Here is a 21,084-nt window from a genome sequence, read left to right on the forward strand (position 1 = left end):
CCCCCCCCCGCCCCGGCCGCCCCCCCCCCCCCCCCCCCCCCCCCCCCTGGCCACCCCCGCCCCCGGGCCGGGCAGTGACGCGCCGCGGCGGTGCCAGCCCCTCTCCCCGGGCGGCCGCGGCGGCAGCAGCAGCAGCAGCAGCTGGAGCTGTGGGGCTGTCACTGCCGCCCGCCCCGCTCACTCGCCGAGCCCGACCGCCGGTCTCCGCCTCGCCTCCCGCCCAGGTACGGAGTCCGACCCGGATCCCCGCGATCGGGCCGTTTCCGGGCCCCCGGCCGCCGCCCCCCTTATCCCGCCGATGCCGCCGGCCGTTGAGCTGCGGTTAAGGGGGTGGGGGAGCTGGGGGGTTCTGGGGAGGGGGACGCGGGGGAGCTTCCTGCGCCGGGGCTGAGGAGGGGGGCGCAGGGAAGCGGCTGCGCCCTGGGCGGAGTGGGCTGGGGCGGGGGGCGGGTGAGTGTGACCGAGTGGGGGGGGGGGACGGGCAGGGGAGGTGCACTCTAGGGGCTTTGGGGTCCCGGAGAGGTGTGCCTGGCGGCGAGTGCCGGGGGGCCGCCGGGCGCACCCCACTCCCGGGCCGTGCGCGCCGCCGGTCCTGGGGGGCGGTGATTGTGTGCGCTGCGCTGCGCCGCGCCGCGGTATTGTGCGGCGGCCACACCGTTTGCAGCGGGCTCGGCACCGCGTCCCGGGGAGGAAGGCGTTCGCAGGCGGCGGGGTGGGGGCCGGGCTCGGGTTGCCGCCACCGCGGCCGCCGAGAGAAGGGAAGTGGACTGTTTGGGGATATGAGGACGGGAAGCGTTGAGTGGCAGGGAGGGGCTCCCCGCCACGGCGCGGGGAGTTGAGATGAGGTTTGCAGAGTTGAGCCCACTTCGGCAGGCCCCTGTCCCTCCCCCGAGAGGACCGGGTGCCCTGCTCAGGTGTACCGTCAGAGCGGAAGCCGGGGGGGGGGGGGCAGGGGCGGCGGCGGCTCCTGGCGTAGGGGCATTCCTAAATGAAGGGGACACACGGGGCGGGGGCAGCCGGCCGGAGTGAGGGCGCGCGTCCACGTTAAGTTGAATTTACGCCTCCGCCGGCCACTCTCCGCTCTCCACCTAGCCCTCCTGGACCGGACACTTCTCGTGGGGCAGGGTGGGGGTGTGCCATCCACAGTTTTTATTCCAGCGGCTCGAGTTCAGAAATGACTCCCCCTCCCTGCTCCCACCTGGAGCAGCGTTTTGCCCGAGTCCGGTCGCCCCTACTGGGCCGCGCTTCCTGGGGGAAGTTCTCATTAAGCCTGGCTAATTAGCATTATTCCTGGAGAAAGGTTAAGGTTAGACCGTCCTTTTCCTTACCGGGAGGCCCACCCCGTTCCTCCCCATTCCCTTCTCCCTTCCCCCTCCCCAAGAGCACAAAAGCACAAAAAGAAAGTGTGAAGAGGCGCAGATCAATGGAGAAGCCACAAACCCATTAATTCAAATGGAACCTTTTTCCCCCCTCTAAAACATTGATTTTTCTTTCTGTCTGCTCTGAGGGGAGATTAATAACCTCCTGATTTCACCTGAAATGGTGTTTGGACTCTGTGATTTCCTCCTCTTTCTGAGAAGGATTGTGGCTTGAAATAGATTCTCCCTTGAGATAAAGCCCTACTTATCCCAGAATCAGCTGGAAACCCCAGCCTGGGGCCCCCAGCCTACCAGGTGGGGGTGTGGGGAGAGGTGTTCAGGGGCTCTCACAGCTCCTCTGGGGAGAACCATCTGTGTGATGGGACTAGGGGTGCTGTCTGGCCCCCTGCTTCTGGGCTGGAGGTTGGTCTGGGGAAAGACCCCTATATGGCCCAGGCCTTGGGGGTAGTTTAGTCCTTACATAGTAAATTACCCCTTCGTTGGAAAACCATTAGGGCCCAAATGTGTCTTTAAATAATATCAAGCTCCTGTCTAATCCCATCTCAAGCTGGGCTTGTTTTATAGAGTAGGTTTTAAGACAGCACCTCCTCCCACACCCACTTTACCTCAGCTGTGTGGCATGACCCCATTCAGCACCTTTCGGGAGCAGAACACCCCAGAACTTCCCTCCCAGCTGAGGAGGTGGATTTGGGGAAACTTCTGTGGCCTCAGCCACCCTGGGGCCATGTGGAGCTGGGCTGCCCTGAGTTTCTCAAGAACTTTTTTGTCTTGTCTGGGTCCTTTTCTTGGAAGGAAACTCCTGCAGGGGATTAGCTCAGAGTGGTTCCTCTCCAGCTCTCCTTTTGGCTGGAAGAACCCCGTCTGCTGCAACTCCTCTCTCCAGCCACCCTCTTAAAGAGACCCCTGTTAATGCCAGGGCCTGGGGTGTCAGTGAGGCCCTCGTGGTGAGGAGTGCTGGGAAAACAGCCAGTTGCCTTTGCCTAGGAAACAAAAGCCCATTTTACACTCGACACACTAGTAGGAAGGTGTTGAAAATGCTCACTCCCAGCATTCAGGCCTTCGTGACAGCAAGGACAACAGAGCATCTCCCTGTGTGTGTATGTGTGTTTCTGACGGACCCCATGCGTGTGTACGAGAACACCTGAAAGGTGTTAGGGGATTGGCTGCCTCAGCCCTCCCCACTCCACGTTTCCCAGAAGGGCTTGTGCTCACAGGACTAGTCAGCAGAGAAGGTATGTTAGCAGGAAGGAGTGGAATTGTGCAGGGAGTGTCCCCAGGAGGCTGGCCTCCTCCCCTGGTGGCCAGGTGGGCTCAGTGTGGAGCATGACGTGGCAGCCTTGGGACCCCACAGCTCCCAGGAGCTGCGGCTCAGACCACCCTAAGATTTCATTTGTGCAATCCCTTCACTACTTTCAATCCTGGGGGGTTTTCGTCTTCCATTAATAAGCCATCTGATGAACCGAAGGGGTTAAGTTGGGGTCAAATGCGGTTCAGTACCTTCTTGGCATGCTCAGAAGGCTGTGTGTGTAATGCTCGCTGACATGGAGACAAGGGGAAGAGTTGCCTCTTACTGAAGAATTCCAGGGCCCAGAAGGAACGTGCAGGTGTTCCAGAAGGAGGTGCTCACTTTCTACATCTTGGTGCCCGCCTCCTTGGGGTAGAGCTAGTGCTGGGGCAACTGTCCCAGCCTGGCGATCTTTCTGGCAGGAGCTTCAGCCTCTCATCAAACAGACTGTGGGGGCTAGACAGAGGGGTCTGTCTCCTGCCTGGCCCAGAAACACCTCTGGCACATCCCTGCCTCCCCTCCCCCACTCCCCTTCTCTGAAACGTACACCCAAGGCTCCTGGTCAGGGCTTATGGCTTACAATTGCACTAAATTCTCAGCAAATCCTCCTCTTTTTTTTTTTTTTTTTTTTTTCCTCAAAGCAAGTGGTAGAGATAGAGTTACAGCTGAGAGGAAAGGCCTGGAAAATGTTGTGTGAGGCACGCCCCAGGATCCCTGTCCTGGAGGATGCAAATGGCTCAACTTCAGAGGCACCAGGAACCTAGTTCCCAAGAAATTGACCCCAGTTGTAAAATAATCAGGTTACTGATAGCACCTGCTCCTAGTTACCCGCCATGGATACAGGCGCGTTTCCACCATTTCCCCTCTGCTCTCCCGTTTTCTCCTCCTCCTAGGCTGGGCAGTGGTTGGTGCTAGTTTGCCTGCAGAGGAGGAAGGGCCTCAGAACCTGGGTGGAGAGAAACTGAACCTGCCCATGAATTTTGGACTGCAGATAAGCAGGGAGGGTTTGGTCCGGTTCCTCTCCTTCTGCCCAGAGTCAGGGCTCCAGGATTGGGGTGTGTCCTAGGGGCTGGCTGGGTGCTGCTCACCTGCTCCCCACATATTCTTAAGGTCCCCCCCTTCAGAAAGGCAGTGGTGCTATCACTTTGACGCCCACAATGGCTCAGGCCCTTTGGTGCTGAATGATGGACTTTTATCAACAGGTGGCAAGGCTGTAGGCTTCAAGGTGTCTGAGGTAAGAGGAGCTGGGGAAAGGGGGCAGCTGGCTGGTCACTCTCATGGGGTCTGGGGAGAGGTGGCCCAGAAAGACTGGATTGTATACACTCTTTTATTCTCTAATGAAAATTTCACTGAAGTTTGTTTACAGAGAGAAATTAGTAGATCAGATTCCCTTGAGAGTCCAGAAGGGAAAAGCAAGAGGGGCCTAACTCGTGACCTCTGGGTGAGCAGGGGGAGGACACCCTAAGTCAATCCACAGGCCCAAGAGCCTGCGGCTCACAAGGCCGCCCTGGCCACCTCCTGCTGATCCCTCGGGAAAGGAGTGCATCTCTCGCCCTACACAGTCATGGACGGTCTCAGAGCCGCGTGCACCGGCGACTGCCTGTGTAATTAGCCTGCTCCTGGAGCCTCGGCTCCATCGAGGGGGCGAGGTCGCGGCCTGCCCTCTGCGGCTGGGGGCTGCGCTGTAGCAGCCAGGTTGCAAAGGGGTCTGGGAAGGCTTCTCTCCCACAAAAGTAGCTGTGGCAGCTCCGTCAGAACGTACTCGTTTTCTGTGTTTCAACCGGGTTGACGACGCTTGGTTTCTCCTAAAAAGCGGCTACAGCAGCGGTGTTGGAACCTTGCACGGAGCCACCGCCTTCAGAGCCAGGGGTCGTGCAGCAGACCCCGCGGGGCTGTGAGAACACTCTCCCGGGGAGAGCTCGGCAGTCCATCAGTGGCTTGGGAGGGGTCCGTAGCCCCTTTCTCCTGGCACTTAAGCGGGGCAGAATTTTTGGCTGGTGTCTCTCCGTAGATAACAAGGTCCTGAAGGAAAGGAGCCTTCGTCGTCTGTGCCCCCGGCACAACACAAGCACATAGTAGATGTTCAGAAAATGTGTGCCACTCATTGAAGAGAGGGAGCGCGTGTGGGAGTATGTGTAAATATAGCTCCATCTCCCATGAGTCTCCTGTGGGTCTCATCCTGAGACACTTTGTCGTTAAGGAGTCTGGCTCTTTCAGTTGAAGGGAGGAAGCGCGGTGTGGCGGCTCTGTGATGTGGGCTCTGGGCACAGACCGCCTGGGTTCAGAGCCCAGCTCTGCAGCTAGCTGTGGTGCCCTTGGGCAGCTGGGGTCGATCTCCGAGGGGCGGGTCCCACATACTGAGACAGGCCTGACGTGGGTGCCTGCTTTTTTTATGGAGCCATGGGAGGGAAATCTCGTGAAACCCTTGCCCCCAAAGACCCCGGTGGCACGGTGGGCACTGGGTTTTCGCTGTCAGTCAACTTCAGTGTAAAGTTTCGCTCACCTCTTCCCACTTCGACTTGGCAGGGCAGGGAAGGGTGGAGGGGGTCATTCTGGTGGACAGTTAAGCGATCTGAGTCAGAGAAACCCTAGGCCCTGCGTGGGGTGGCTGGCATGTGCCACGGAGAGACGTTGCGGGGCCGTGTGCTGCCACCAGCCTGCCAGCCACCATCCGGGTTTCATATGGTCTCCATTCGAGAACCGTGTGTGGCGGGACCGAGGCCGCCACTGTCGAGCTGATGCCGCATCCTCCTCAAACGCCAGGATCCCGCCAGGCAGTTCAGCCAGTGCCCCGCATCTCGCAGGCCTTGCGGGGGGTCCGGGTGACACGCTGCCTCGTCCCCACCCTCGGAAGGACTTCAGGTTCTCTGGGGGAAAGTCAGGGCAAAGCCCAGAGTATGTTGACATGCCGTAGCTGAGGGGCGTGTGCCTGACTGCAGGGGGCTGCTGGTGCGGACAGATTGTGTAAGAGTGATGGAGACAGCCGGAGTTGGTGGGTGAGACAGGTACGCATTCGGACTTTGCGCTGTGCGGTGCCACAGGCCGGTGGGTGTTCCGGGTGAGGGGGACAGCCTGGGCGCAGCCTCGCAGGTGGGAAGGATGGCGCGTCTGGGCCTCTAGGATTGCGCACATCTGGCTCTGCCGCTTGTAAGCTCACGACCTTGGGCGGTCGCCCTAACCCCTTGGAGCGGCCGTTTCTCATCTGTAGAATGGGGCTAATGACTACACCTGCCTCATGAGGCCCACAGGTGGGCCTGTGGGGAGGATGACATGAGACGATCAAAGGGGAGCACTCGGCGCCTAATGAACTTTGGCGTCTGTTCACGTTTTCAAGTTGGTGGAGCGAGGGTAGAGTGTGGGCACCTTGAGCGCTGGGCCCAGCGGTTCTGACTTTTCCCCGCTCCTGGCTCCTGGGTGAGGACACCGTGTGCTTAGTGGACCGGCTGCGGACAGCCCCGCCCAGGCTTGTGCGCACCTTGGGAGGGGACACTCCTGTGTGGTGCCGCCGCCCCTGGCCTACCCCTCTCCTCCGGCCACAGTGGCCTCCTGGCTGCTCCTTGGACCCACCAACATGTGCCAGTGCCTGGAAGGCTCCCTGTGCAGACCCCTGCATGGTAACCTTCCTCGCTTCCTGTGGGCTTCCTCTCAGATGTTTCCTAACCGGCGAGGCCCTCCCTGGCCACCTGACAAACACGGCCCCACGGGCCCCTCTCCCGCTTGCTCTGCTTCGTTCTGCTCCGGAGCCCATCACCACAGCTGTTACGTGTTTTTTCTGCTGATTATCCATCTCCTCCCCTGCGGGACAGGGAGTGCCAGGAGCACTAGGACTCTGTCTTGTCCACTGCTGAACTTCCCAATGCCTAGAAAGTGCTTGGCTCATAGTAGGTGTTCAATAAATGCTTGTTGAATGAATGCATGAAGCGTTTTGAGTAGGTGACGCTTCCGGATGTTAATAGATTCAGCCTTGTAAATCATGGGTGTTTCAACAACACCCAAGAGCCAGGAAAGGCCTTCCTACCTCAGGTCAGACCCTGAGCACAGTGTGCTCTGGGCAGCCGGGAAGGAGCAGGCGGCCCAAGCAAGGATGTGTCTGCCCCTGGCTCCCAGAGCCTCGGTGGGCTCTGTGCCTCCGAGGGTCCGCTCTCTGGCCAGCCACCCGTCTCACTCTTAGGTTCCGTCCTGGGGGGCCGCACGGGAGAGTTTTGTTGTCCCTTTGTGCCTTTTGTTCAGAGAGAGCCTTTTGACTGTGTGTCCCTCTGGGTGTGAGAACATAGTCTGAGTGAATGTGAGTGAGTGGGCTTTCACCCAAGGAAGACTGGGTGGATGTGCTTGTGCGTAAGGAGCAGGGCGGCCAGTGGGAGGGAGGCAGGGTGAGTGGAAGTGTGGGAGCGGGTGGGAGGGGAGTAAGTCCCAAGAGGACACCTGGTCTCTGTCCCCTGAGGCTCTGGGTGTGCCTTGTGGGGACCCCGGAGCTGGGCAGAGCTGGTGTGGTGGATTCGGCCGCAGAGGGCACACACTGGCTGCACAGAAGCTGTAAATTCCAGGAAACTCCCTGCCAGCCTGCCATAGTGGGGGAGGGGTGGATAATCCACGCTGGTTCCCTAGCACTTGGAGAACAGATGTGTCTGCCTCAGGGACAGCCTCCGAAGAAAGTTCGAACCAAAGTGTGTTTGCTCATTATAAAAGAGTCGTTTGTGAGGGGGCCCTGGAGAGGCTTTTTTTGGGGGGTGGGGGGGCTCTGCCAGAGGTCCTTACTGGGGGCCAACAGATGCCATTGTATCCTGCTAGAGAGGAGAGGGGAGGGGGCAAAGCCAGTTGGGGGGATGGGGAGCTGCTGGGCCATCTTTCTTGCATTTTACAGCCAGCTCCCAAACACAGTTGCTTGCTGCTCCTGAAAGAGGCTGGGCCAGAAGGAGGTGGGGTCCCTTCCCACTGGAGGGCTGGATTGAAGGGGCCCCGCCCTGGGGGTTCCCAGATGACTGGCCAGGGGCTCACTGAGGCCAGCAAGGGGAGAGGAGGCAGGCGTGGTCCTCTCTAACAGGCCCTCCGGCTGTTTGGAAGGCCCTGGCGGCCCCCCAGGCCCCGGAGCCAAACCCCCTTTGCGGTCTGATCCGAACCCTCCTCGCCTGCCCCACCCCCTTCCTTCTCTGCACTTCTGGGGCTGGCCTTTTCAGCCCTGGAAGCTGCCCAAGAGCATATCTTTGAAGCACAGCAAAGGTTAGGAAGGAGGAAGACAGAAATGTCCTCTGGGTTGGGGGAGTGGGAGAAAGGAATTCCATGCATGCTCCACGGGAGCTGGAGTCGGAGGCAGTCCTAGTGGGGGCGGTCTGCTTGGCCTCAGCAGTGTCCACATGTCTCGCTACCCGCTTTTGGCCACCCGTCCCTGTGCACAGCGAGCCCTCTTCCCGGGGCTGCGGGCGGGGAGTGGTGGCCCTTGTTTACAGCGCTTGCTTCAACCTTGGCTCACAAGGGTAAGAGCCAGGCCCTGCTATCCGCCCCTCCAGGATGCAAGACCTCATAATTGTCTTCAATTACAGACAGCGCCGGCCCTCAGCCCTGGCTTCCGACAGGAACCAGAGCCTGAACCACTTGCACGGGGGGCAAGGTTTGGGGGTTCCCTGTGGCCTTTGGAGGCTTCCAAATGCCCACAGGCCCTAGGGTTCACCCAGAATGCTGCCTTGGGGCTGCACAGAGCCTGTCCCTGTTGAAACATCCACCTTCTTTGTCCCTGGTCAGGATGAAACTTCTGTGAGCAGTGAAGATTTTGATATGAACGACTCCACATGGATGTCAGCTGACCCACACCTGGCCTCCAGCCTGAGTCCCAGCCAGGACGAGAGGATGAGGAGCCCTCAGAACCTCCACAGCCAAGAGGACGGTGAGTGTCTCTGAGTGGCCAGTGAGGAAGGGGCTGTGCCTGCCTGCAGGGGCCTAGAAATCTGGGCTGGGGCCTGGCGAGGGGTCCTACTGGAGGGCCTCAGCATCTCCACCAGCACTCCAGCCCCTGGCTGCAGAGAGAGCAAGTCCTCCCAAAGGTAAACGGAGAGAGCTCTCAGGGGCTGGCAGCCTGACAGGCCGTCCTGCCTGTCTGTTTGCCCTGACGCTCACAGGCTGGTGGGATATGGATGTCGAAGTTACCGTGATTCAGGTCTGGGAAGGCTAATAGTTGCCTGACCCGGAAGAGTTCAGCAGTGAAAGCAAGAGTTAGGCTTCTGCAACTCAGCATGAGGCTATAGGACAGGGTCCCCTGCCTGTCATCTTGTGAGCCAGCAGGCAATAAGCTTGTCCACTGTGTGTCCCCAGGCCCTTGTGATAAGAAGTGGCCCAGCTCAGGAGCCGTCTGGCCTCTTTCCTGGCCCCCACTGCCCTCCAGGGCCAGCCAGGCAGCTTCCTGTGGCCTCCCTCGGAACGGAGGCCTTCTTCTTGGCATGGGAGTCTTGGGGTCAGAAGTCAGATCCCAGGGGTCCACTCTGGAGCACCTGTGTGAAACCCCCAAGGGGCTGGGGCTCTGAGACGACAGTGCCTGTGTCAGTCACGTGCAGTTGTGGGACCCAGGTGGCACCTGTGGTCAGTGTCTCTGGTGGGGCTCTGGGTTCTGGGGAGGTGATTGGGGGCGGGGGCTGAGCCCAGGGCTGAGCCTCAGAGATCTGGGGTGTAGAGCCAGCAATTAGGAAGGGTCAAAGGTCGGGCCTGGAATGCGGGAGGGAAGTGCAGGGTTAAAAAGGGGTGTAATGTTAACTCTGTGAAACGGGTTAGCCTTAAAGAGTAAATAAGGGGTAGGAGCCTTGCAGTTTGGGTCAAAGTTCGTCTCCATGGCAGAACCCGCGCGCGCCTGCCTCCCGACTGCCCTCACAGGCCTGAATCCGGCTTTGTCTGGGAGGAGACCCAGCCTGGAGGCAGCTGGGGAAGCTGGGCTAGGGGCTGGGGAGCCCAGAGGGTGGTTCTGCCGGGCCTGGAGTATAAGGCTGCTGGGAAAGAAAAGACTTTTGTGCCCTGACACCTCGTGAGGTCGGCACGACCCCCTCGTGCTGTGAGCCTCCCCACCAGAGCCTCCCAGACCAGTAACCGCCTCCCAGTATTCCCACAGGGTGGGGGCAGCCACATGCTGCTGGGGGTTCTGGGGCTCAGAAGTGCCCAGCAGCTGACCTCCCTCCTCATCTGAGCCGATCAAAGGCCACGCCCAAAGGCCACACCAAGGGCTGTGCCAGCAGAGCTCAGCCAAGGGCATAGGGTTATACCTTCCCAAGAAGGATCCAGAACATTTTTTTTAAAAACTCAGAGTAGTAGGACTGAATGGGGGCCATATTCCCGCAACTCACTCTTGAAAAAGTCTTATGTTATTGTTGCTCAAAACCATCCTTTAGGAGTCTGATTTTTGTTGGAGACATCTCCCAGGGAGACTTGGCACTTTGTGGGGAGTTTCCAGGCTCAGGTAGCAGAAGGGAGTATTTCTGTGAGGGTCACAGGGATTCCTCAGCATCATTTGCCCCACTGCCCGGGGCTTGGCTGGTCACGAAGATAAAGCAGAGACTGGGGTCGGCACATCCTGCAGCTGGTCCCACAAGAGCTTCCCAGGGGGAGCCGGCCTGGGTGTAGTCCTGCAGTCCCCCCGCCCCTCCCGCCGCCCCAGGCCTTCCTGGTTGTGGGCACTGGGCTGAAGCAGGCTGGCCTGCTGACAGTGCCAGGGTGTTTATCAGGGCAGGCAGCCCGAGCTGGAGACAGGGAGGACGGTGTTGACTGTGATACCATCAATTTAATTATTTAATCAGAGGCTGTGTCTGGAGGCTGTGGGCTGATGTGCTGGCCGGAGGCCGACCTAGACCCAGTGCGGGGGGTCGCAGGCCTTGAGAAGGCCCAGTTGTCTGGCCTGGTCTCTGCTGCCCCTGCTGGTCCTGGATCTGTTGGTGACTGCTGTGTTTCTCCAGAGCAGTGGGTTCCCATAGGGTTTTGGCTGCGTACAGACCTGGCCTAGAGCCCTCCTCCAGCCCCCCAGCCCCCACAGTGGCACGCAGCCAGCTCCCCTCTCTGAAGGTGCTTACAGTGCAGACACAAGCCGAGATCCTGCTCCCATCAGTGAATCAACGGGAGACCGTCAGACTACGGGGTGTTCTCGTATCCCCTGTTGTTAACGAAGGACCGGGGTGGGGACAGGCCAAGCAGAGGCTCTGGTCTACCCTGGACTCCGAACCTAGCCACAACCCTCCGTGGTGGCTTGCTGTGTGGTCTCCGGCCCTCCGTCCTCCGTGGAGCTGGCAAATTGGAAAGATGAGGTCTAAAGCCCCCATTGTGAGTCCTGCAAGGCGCAGACCATGTCAATCTTGCTCTCTACTCTGTCCCCAGTGACTCCAGCTGTATGCTTGGCACGTTATAGGGGCCTGCTGAATATTTGTTGCCTGAATGAATAAAGAAACAGACATTCATCAAGACCTACCTCTGAGCACACCATCCGGAGGGGATATAGGCCCACCCTTGTTGGGGACCAGTTGAGTTCTTTGTTCCTGAGGATATCCCCAATCTGAGCACCTGGGTCTTTTCCCTTAGCCAGAAAGTGTGGGGGCTTCCAAGGCTGTCCCAGGGAGCGCACCACTCATGCTGGCCAGTGATGCGGCCCAGAACCATTTCGGGAAGCCAGGTAGCTTGCACACATTCACACCTGTAGGTGTATGTGTTGGACCCTCCTCTTTCTCCTCCTCCTCCTCCTCCCCCCTGCCCCCGCCTGCCTTCACCACCCCCTCTTCTCTCCTTCCCTTTTCAAATTTTAACAAATGCAGATGAAGACTTGGGTCTTGGCGGGCCAGGTCCCCGTGCCGAGACCAGAAGTGAATTAGCACACCAGCTTTCACCCCTGGGAACTTGCCTCTGAGATGTGCAGGGAGTGGGAATGCACTCGTCCTGAAACATGCATGGTTGTGCTTTTTTCCCCCAAGCCCGCCACTGCCTGCAAGGATGTACTTCACGGATCTCTTTTCTGGGTGCTGTTCCTGGCTCCCTGAAATCACAGCAGCAGACACTGGGCCGGGGTGGGGGAGGGGCACACCACGCACAAGGTGCTTCCCTGCTGGGGGCTGTCGCTGCCGTGGGTGAGCATACAGTCTTGTCCCACCTCATGAGACGTAGGAGATGTTGAAGAGAATTTGGGTGATCTGACCCTTCTCGGGGTAGTGCCGAAGGAGGCTGCCCTGTTTCTGCCTTGGCAGGTATTGGCCATGTGTGAAGTTCCCCAGAAGATGGTGTAGGGGGGAGCCTAGGAACCAGAGGAGCTTCCCCTCACGTGTTCCAAGCACTGGCTTCTTGGGGCCAGAGTGATCCAGGCTGTTCCCGCTGCGGCCTCTTGCCCACACGTGGCCGAGTCTTTTCCAGACCTGCAGCTAGGCGCTATCTGAGGCTTTGGCCTATGAGTCCAAATGGAACTCTGTGTACATCACAGGTGCCTGGAAAGACACTTGGTTCAGGGGGTGCCTTCTGGGGTAGAGAGAAGACGCCTGGGAGAAGCTAGCTGTTGAGACTTGGTCCAGAGACACTGTAGTCTGGAGTTGACTTGGGACCAGTTTGTCAGTCTGTAGTCATGTCCCGTCGGTGGGATTATCTGCCTAATGTCCATCTCTCCCCCAGAGAGCATAAGCACCCTGAAAGCTAGGACCCCAGAACCCAGCACAGAGCCTGGCACAGAGCAGGTGGGGGTAATGGTCTGTCAAATGGATGTGCGAATGAAATGGTGAACAAGAGCACACACATGGGCAAGGCAAGCCCGCAGGCAGGCCCCCCCAGGCTTCAGATGCCGGCCAGGCCAGGGTCCCAGGGGGCCATGGGCCGGCTAGGCAGTCTGGGCTGCAGAGGGCGGGGCCAGGCCAGGGCCTACTCCTTGATTTCTCCTTGATGTGCTTCACTGGCCTCTTGCTCTGCCCCTTCCTGAACGGAAAATGTGAGGCCTGGCCTCCAGAAGGGATGCGAGGGGGTGGGGAGCGGACATTACTCACCTCTCCAGCAGACAGGAAGCCAGCGCCAGGGGAGAGCAGAGGGTCCAGCTTCCCTCTTCCTGCATGGTCGTCTTCCTGCAGGATTGTGGGGGTGGGGATTGCCGGCCAGGGGGTGCGTGGTGTCCTGGGGCATTTCAGGGACCCTCGTATGTGCCTCTCAGACGAGACCGCTCCTATAGGCCCACAGGACACCACACTGGACCTCTCTTCTTCCCTCCCTCCGGTGACCCGGTGCTGGCACTCCCTTCCTGCAGATGGGGAGGGTTTGGAGCCTCCCCTCCGGTGCCCATGACCAAAGGCACTGGCGGGGGGTGGGGGGTGGTCTTCAGTTCTTTCAGGACTCTTATCAGTTTGGTCATGGGAAGATTGAGCCCCTGTTCCTGCCTTTGAGGAGTCAGGCAGAGAGGGACAGGCACAAGAATGTGGGATCCCTGCCAGGCTGTAAGCCTCTTGAGGGCAGGTGTGCCTCTGTAGAAACCTATCTTAGGTTTCCCCTGGTTTCACAACTATTACATTTATTGTAGAAATTTTAGGGGGGAAATGGAGCAAAAGAAAAGAAAAAAATACCAATATTTGGGGCATATTTTTCTCAGTCTTTGCATATAATAAAAGTCTTGTTTAAAAAAAAAAAAAAAAGGCAGGGGGATTATGTAGTGTTGCAGCCACCTTTTTTTCTTCTTAATGTTATTTGCCTCTCCTGTCAGTGATGTGGCATTTTTTGAAGACTGTCCAGTCATCCTAGTGACTGGAATCCCCATTCCCAAGCCTGCTGGGTGCTCAGAGCTATGACCATGCCTTTCCTACAGGGAAGGACATGTCCTCTCCTGAGGGGGAAGTAACTCGCCCAGACCACAAGTCTCTCTGACTCTGGAGCCAGCGTTTGGGCCACTTGTGGGGAAGGACATTTGAGTTCCTCTTTTTCATTGTTTCAGACAGCGCCACGGGGGGGGGGGGGGCACCCTCAGGGTCAGGGCCCTGCACCGGGATGAGTGTCCTCTTCTGGCCGTTACCCCCAGCTCTGACCACGGAGTAGCAGCTCAACCAATGGCTGTTGAGCAGCTAGTGGCAGAGATGGGGGACCAGAGGAGGCCCGTGGGAGCAAGCAGGCTGTGTTTGGTGTGATGTTGAAGGCAGGCACAGGGGGCCTGAGGCGTGCCTGGGAGGCTCGGGTAGCAAGCACGCCTGTGCTCCTCCCAGGGAGGAGGCTGGGCAGGGGAAAAGGTGCTGAATGCCAGGGCTGGGGGTTTCCTGGGTCACATGTCTCCAGAAGCTCCCCAGGACTCCAGCCTCCAAACAGGAGAGACGGGGCAGGGAGGCTGCAGCCAGGAGGATGGAGAGAGTCGGGGCCATGTCTGTGGGCCAGGTCTCAGTTGGACGTGGCCCCCTGCAGGCAGGCCCTGGCACTGTGCCATGGGTCTCCTGAGCTGGTTCTGGCCAGTCCCGTCCCTGCCCGGTGGTCCTCGGCAAGTCATTAGCTCTGATTCCTGGCTTCTGCTGACGTAGGACAGGCTAATGTGACCATTAGCCCTGAGGTCCTTGGGAGCTCTTTGAGAGAAGACCAAGGCTTCCTGCCTGCTGATAAGTAGGCCCTCTACCGCCCAGAAATGCAGTGCGGGCAGCAGGGGCTGTCCCCTGGGGAGCAGTGGGGCTGTCCCTCCTTTCCTCACCAGCCGGGGCTTCTCCCAGTGTGCCTCCCCCACCTCCCTGCAGCGCAGTGTGCAGGGGAAGGGGGCGGCCGTAGCCCTGCCGCCCTGCCCCAGGCTCGGTCCTGCCTCCGCTCGCAACTCCTCGCTCCTTGCTGTGGGGCCTGGGGCAGTGATCTGCCCTCGCTGGACAGAGAGATGAGAGCTGGGTGAGGCAGTGACAGAGCTTAGCACAAGCCTGGGACGGGAGAGGCTCAACAAATGGGTGTGGGGCCTTTTCCTCATAAGTGGCCAGCCTGGTGCAGGGGGCTGTGCTGGAGGGCCGGGCGCCCGGGCTCACTGCCAACTGGCACGCGCGGGCTTAGGGGCTGTTGGCAGGTCAGGGCCTCCCTTGAAAGGCTGAGGGGTTCTCCTCACTGGTCCCAATTTCCAGACTCTTCACCAGCCTCACTTGGTCCCGTCCAGTCTCTCTATCTGTTCAGGTCCCTCTGGGTCCCGTCTGCCACATGATCCCCATGTGGTCCTGACCACAGCTCCCTTACAGCGTCACACCAGTGTTCCTTGCTCCTGCTGTACAACACACACAAACACACACACACACACACACACACACACACACACACACACACACACCCATCCATCCACCCACCTACCCACCCACCCACCCACCCAGAGCCTTGCTTCTTTGGAAAGAGCTGGGATGGGAGGTCAGGTACTCACAGCTTGTCCTGTCATCTTGTGAACTCCTGTCACACACCCTGCTCATATGTGCCAGGGACCCTGAGTCCTTCAAGCCCCTGCCTCTGGATCCGGCTGACCCTGTCTCCAAGCTTCCACACAGGCAGGTAGCTAGGCAGGCAGCTGTGAGATTGTTCTGCTGTCCAAGGAGAAGGCTCCTGGGCACTGAGGACGCCATGGGAGGGTTCCCAGCAAGGGGTGGATGCTGCTCATGCAAGGGAGAGGACAGGGGCTGCCCTGCTAGTGGGGAAGGGCTCAGTAGGAGTTGGGAGCAGGCCATTCGGGCTCAGACAGTCCCCAACACCACCCCTGTGCTCCGGATACTTAGTGTGCTCTGTGGATGGTGCCCGCCCTCTGGCAGGCCCACTGCTGGGGTTGGAGCTTTATGGTTTGCTTACAGCTGACTCCCTGGGGACCCCAACGCTCATGGTTGCGTGTCTGCCCTGGTCACTGTCACATTGGGGGAGGATTGTGGCCCCTTCACCATGGCCAACTGGGGATGGCTTCTGAGGGACTTGTCCTGCAGTGAGCTTTTAAACTGAGCTTTCTCTCTTTCACACCTGTGGTCGTCTTGGCCCTGGCCACCCCTGACCCTACTTGTCTAAGCTAAGGCTAGAAACCGGGTCTGGGCCCCATTCTCTGGCTATAGGTCACACTCCCTCCTTCCAGAGCACGAGCTGTTTGTTCCTAGTCAAGGCTCCAAACATCCACACGGAATGATCCCTCTGCCCTGCCCTCCCCCAAGGAACAGAGAACTGGGGCCCAAGGCTTTCTGGGATTGGCCATGGGCCACCCTGGCAGTCCTGGGTCACAGGAAAGTGTCCATCATCAGCTGGGCCGCTGGCTGCACAGACAATGCTAGGCTGTCCTGGCCTCCAGCCACTGAGGGGTGAGAGAGGCTGGGAGACAGCACCGAGGGATCCCTTTATCCCAGGAGCAGGCGGGGCCTGCACAGCCCTGGCCTTGTGTGGGCTGCCAGGGTCTTAGGCCCCCAGATGCCTGTGAGGACATTAGAGCAGGACAGACTCCCTGGCCTGGGGTGGTGAGGTTGACCTGCTAAGGGAGAGGGCGACCCCCCACACACCCCTGGGAGATTAGCCTGCATCTGCCGGCCTGTCGGGGAGATCAGAGCCGTCCTGCTGCTCCTGCCCCTCGGTCTAGGATGCGTTAGACCCCAGTTCTCCATTGACCCTCTGCAGACACAGCCCTGCTGTGCTGGAGAGCATACCCAGGGTGGGTGGGGGCTGTGCAAGAGAGGCATTGCCACCCCAGTCTGTTGAATGGCAGCTTTCTCGGGAACCAGGAAGTGACCGGAGCCATGGTGGCGTCATCACTCTGACCTAAGGACTGAGGTGCACCGAACCCAGGCCGGCTTCTGGGAAGGCTGGTGGAGGACCTTCCAGGGCCCTCAGATGACACACACACACACACACACACACACACACACACACACATACATATATATAGGCTTTGGGGCCCGGGCCCTGCCCCGTGAATCATCCACACATGGTCACCTGAAGTGGCTCTGTTTGCTCTCAGAACACACGATTTGTTTGGGGGGGGGGGTCGTAGGGGTGCAGTGGGCATATTGGCTGGAGCTTTGTACGTTGAGTTAGCATGGATTTCTCGCTGCCCGTGCTTGACCTAGAGGGTGGGGCCAGGGAGATGTCAGGCCTGGGAAGACACAGACCCAGCCTGTCCATAGCAGGAGCACCTCCCGCTGGGCATACCTGACCAGTGCGTGTTGGGGGAGAAGCCGAAGGAAGTGGGGTGGCAGTAGAGGTGGGGACCGTCCCACAGTACAGATGGGCAAATGGAGGCCTAGAGGAGAAAGAGGGCAGGTGCCTTGGAAATCGGGGGCCCATCTGGGCTTTGCCACACACGCGGTGTGATCACCGATGACTCCCCTCGGGGAGCCCCTGGTTCCTCCCCAATGCCTGCCGTGGGGTGCTTGCGCAGATCAGGAACAGTGTGCCTGGCGCCTGACACTTAGTATCTCCCCCACTGAAGGTGGCACCTGTCCCCAGTGCCCTGATGCCAGCCCTGCTCCGGCCCCCTGCCCCCAAGACCCAACTCATCTGTGGGTCAGACACCTCACTAGGGGCTCCTGCACTGAGAGACAGGATTTCAGTTTGAGGGGGAACTCTAGGTCTGCGCTGTCTGATACTATGGCTGTAGATGGCTGTTAGAAAGGCTCCTGCAAACTGAGGTGTGCTGTGTGAGTGAAATATGCACTGAGTTTCAAAGGCGTCGTATGAAAAAAGAATGTAAAATAGCTCAGTTTTAACACAGTATTGACTCCTTGTTGAAATAAGATTTTGACTATATTGGGCTAAATAAAATAGATTATTAAAATTCATTCTCTCTGTTTCTTTTCACTTTTTAAATGTGGCTACTAGAAAACGGGAAAGTCCATGGCTGGCTCACGTTCTGTTTCTATTGGACAGCACTGCTCTAGTCTCTGAGGGCCCGGGCGTCGGTGCCTGCCTAAGGAACGACCTGCAAAAGGCCGGGCAGGAAGGCGATGCCGTGGAGTAGAGGTGCCGGCGTCCCTGGGTTCGTGGCGTTAGGAGGCAAGAGCGGAGGCTGGTGGGGAGCATGGTGGGGAGCAGGGGCCGGCCTGCCCCTGGAACCACAAGGGTGGAATGGGATGCTTCGAAGGGATGGTTCGGTAGGCAGCCGGGGGCCTGACGGCCAGACCGCGGGGCGGGCACCCCGTGTGGCCCTGTCACCCAGGATGGTGGGATCCCAGCAAGACCGCCTGGTCCAACTCCTCTGTGTCCCCCGTCTGACCCCAAGGCCCTCCCCCTTCCTTCCGGGAGGAAGAGCAGGGTAGCCTGCCAGGAGCCTGGTGCTCCTGGGAACTATGCATCATGTAAACATGGCCCAGGCCACTGGCCTTTGTCAGAGCAGGCGGGGACCGGCCCTGGTGAGGTGCACACCCAAATTCAGAGCGTGGGCGGAGGAGGAGGAAGGGCCGGCTCTGCAGACTCCCTGCGCCTGCCCTGGTGTCTACTCCTCCCAGCCCATGGTGGGGCTGCCGGCTCCAGCCCTCCACCCCCCTCCTCCCCCCAGCCCAGCTCTTTTGTGTGTGAATTATTGATGCCCCCTCCTCTCCCCATCCTGGCCGCCGCTGTGACAGAAGCCCACGGAGGAGGGGGCGCTGCCTCAGCCGCCGCCCCTCTGGCCGCAGAAGGCAGCCCGCGCTGGGCATGCCGGGTGGCGTGGCCACAGGCCCGGCCTGTGGTCTCAGTGGTGGGGTACCTTCCCACCTTTTCCCAGCCCGCCCTGGGAGCTGGTGCGGGTCACCCACTGGGAGAGGGTGCCGCTGGCTGCGGCCCCAGAGCCCGGTGTGGCGATTGGCGGCTCGCACAGAGCCGGGCTTGTGCGGGCTGCGGGGCGCTGGCGCCCACATAAGGGCATTGTTTGCCGAGGTAAAAGGGGTTTTTGTCTCCTTCTGGAGACGGGACAGAGGGAGGAACAATTTCCCCCATTCATCGCTAATTCCCCCATTGGAATAGCAGCACATCGCCCCACGTTAAATAGATGGGCACCTCGGCCCTTCCCTGCCCGAGGCGTTCCGGGCACAGGTGGTGGGCTCCGCGTCCTGCCCGAATCGGGAGGTGTCCTTTGCCAGAGCCGGGGAGGCCTGGCTTTGTGGAAACGTTCAGAAGGGGTGCACCCCCCAGCGGCTCCCCTGCGGCCACTCAGGGCGCCCTTCTGTCTGTTGTTCACACACAGTCACAGGCTGGGGGCAGTCTCACCCCACTGGCGTTGTTCTAGGCTCCAGCGGCCTGGCCTTGGGTGGGATGCCCGTCCTGCCACAGCAGCACGGATGAGGACCGGGTAGACACAAGAGGGTCACTTCCGGCCAGGTCTGGGATGGGTTGGACCAGAACACATGTCCGCCCGGGGAGACCCGTGGCCGGAGGCCTGCGCCCTGGAGGGCCCGACTCCCACACCCCGTGTGTGTCAGGGCCCCTGCTGCCCGTGGGGCCAGCTGGGTTCTTTCGCAGGGTCATAAAGTGTCAGAGCCCAACAGGGCGTCAGCGGCAACTCCCTGGACTGCAGATAAGAGGAGCCAAGGAGGCGGGCTGTGCCCAAGGTCGGGAGACAGCGAGGCCCGCACCTGCTCCCCCTGCCCTGACCCCGCCGGCCTCATTCGGGCACGCGTTTGAATACGTGCCTATATCTCCTTTGAATCACACTGTTTTGGAGGGAGTGGGGAGGAGGGAAGAATTGGGACCGGACCGGAACCCAGCTTGCCTCAGCCTGGGGTGCTGACGCTTCTCTCTGTTCCTTCTTTCCCCAAAAGGTGCCAGGTGCTGCGGGGGCAGGGGCTGCCGCCAGCCCTTCCTGCGGGTACCAGCCACCTCAGGACTGAGCTAGGGGGACCGACCCAGTGGGGCTGTGGTGGGCCACAGTGAGGAGACAGCCTGGCTTGGGCTCCAGTCCCTGGGCTCCTCCCAGAGGGAGGACTGTGGATCACTCAGAGACTCCGGCTCCCTTCCCCAGTAAGGAAACTGTTGGCTCCTGTAACCGAAAAGTCTAGGTTCTTCTTTGGCTTTAGGCAGGGATGGATATAAGGGGGATTTATTCCTGACAGCTATTCAGCCCTGCCAAACGGGCTCAGCAGCCCTGGGGGCTTGGGGGAGCACTTCTTTCCAAACATTTCAGCCAGAGCCCCAGGATTGACTTTCACGGGTCCAGCTTGGTCACATGCCCACTGACCGCCGGGATGGGCTGTGCCGACTGGCCAGGCGTGGGGCACGTACTTCCCCCTGGAAGACTCGGGGTGCCCTCCCCCAGAGGAAGGGGTATGGGCTCTGGAGAGGCGGGAGTGATCTGGGCCCACCCAGCACAGCCCTGCTGACCCTGGGTCTGCTGGGCTGGGGCAGCTTACGTGGGGAAGGGGTGCTGGGCACAGGCCACAGACGTAGTATGTCAGAAGGTGATTAAAATGGTCTGGGAAAAGTAGGTAAAGGGGTCAGCCTGTCAGAGCGGGGGCAGGGAGGTCTTACTGAGAAGGTGACCTTGAAGCAAATCCCTGAGGGGGAGAGGCAGCTGGGGACAGAGTGTCGGAAGAGGGAACAGCAAGTGAAAAGGTAGGCAGCTGGCGCAGCTGCAGTGGGTGGCAGCAAGGGGCCCCCTCTGGAGGGAGTCTGGCTTCCACTTAGTGGGTTGAACTCCGTTCATGCAGCTGCCGGAGCAGGGCGGGGGGGGGGGGGGGGGTGGTGCTGACGGATAGATACACTTACCACCCTCCCCAGCAGCACCTTTGCCCCCACCAGGGTCAGGGGCCTTCTCCCTAGTCCCAGGGCCTTCTCAGCCTCCTCCCGTGAGGCTTCTTCCATGGGCTGCTTCTTACAAAAAGCCTTCCCTCCTTCCCTCCCTCCTGGTGTCCCTCCCTCCTTGGGAGGAGTTCTGGAGATAGGGCTCTGCCGTCGGGGCTCAAGGGCCAGAAAGCTCATGACTGTCTTTTTGGGGCCCAGTCTCTTCTGGAGCCCTGTGTCTGGTTTTTTGCTCACTGGAGTATGAGTCGCCAGGACAGCGACCACCCTCTCTTTTCACTGCTGAGTCCCCAGTGCCCCTCATGGGCCTGACACCAGGAAGTGTTCAGGCAGGGAAGGGACAAGGGTGGGAAGAGCATCCTGCGGGCACTGGCCTCCCCCTCCTCCTCCCTGGCCCACCTCAGATTTCGCACCCGGGCTCTGGCGGGGCCCTCCGGAGCCCCTGTGTGTAGGAAGCAGGTGCGTTATGAAGGAAGACAGCGGGGCATAGAGAACCAGCTTTTTCTTTTTTAGCGCCTACTCTCTATGCCAGTATTGTCTACACCTCATGCATCCTGGTTTACTGACAGGAGACGCATTTGGAAAGGAAACCGAGGCTCAAGGAGGTAAAGTGGCATCTTCAAGGTGACACGGCCCCTCTGCATTCTGCCTAAAACCCACGACCTCTCCAGTTGGCAAAAAACGGACCCAAGTGGGAGGCAGTCCGTGAGCGGGTGGCGCTGCGGGTGGTCGGCACGCGGGTTGAGGGTGGCCCCGGCAGGATGACGGGGG

General features: G+C 59.8%; 2 protein-coding genes across 5 annotated transcripts in view; one reads left to right on the plus strand and one right to left on the minus strand.

Moving 5' to 3' along the window:
* Positions 1–7,334, minus strand: part of LOC121012322 (uncharacterized) — a 19,373-nt gene extending 12,039 nt beyond the window's left edge. Inside the window, exon 1 of the mRNA XM_040447364.1 lies at positions 5,168–7,334. Within this exon, the coding sequence (XP_040303298.1) occupies positions 5,543–6,544 (1,002 nt within the window). The 5' untranslated portion in view covers positions 6,545–7,334 and the 3' untranslated portion in view covers positions 5,168–5,542. The remainder of the gene's footprint in view (positions 1–5,167) is intronic.
* NOL4L (nucleolar protein 4 like) overlaps positions 1–21,084 on the plus strand; it is an 80,979-nt gene that overhangs the window by 43,761 nt on the left and 16,134 nt on the right. Inside the window, exons 1-2 of one of the 4 annotated variants that reach the window (XM_040447362.1) lie at positions 95–224; positions 8,401–8,542. In XM_040447362.1, the coding sequence (XP_040303296.1) occupies positions 8,434–8,542 (109 nt within the window). In that variant the 5' untranslated portion in view covers positions 95–224; positions 8,401–8,433. Of the gene's footprint in view, positions 1–94; positions 225–7,860; positions 7,882–8,112; positions 8,136–8,400; positions 8,543–21,084 lie in introns of those variants that run through there. The other 3 variants (XM_040447363.1, XM_040447360.1, XM_040447359.1) reach the window with 3 other exon arrangements.

The sequence above is a fragment of the Herpailurus yagouaroundi genome, unplaced genomic scaffold, assembly GCF_014898765.1.
Source record: "Herpailurus yagouaroundi ecotype Mexico unplaced genomic scaffold, PumYag 196, whole genome shotgun sequence".
Lineage (NCBI taxonomy): Eukaryota > Metazoa > Chordata > Mammalia > Carnivora > Felidae > Herpailurus > Herpailurus yagouaroundi.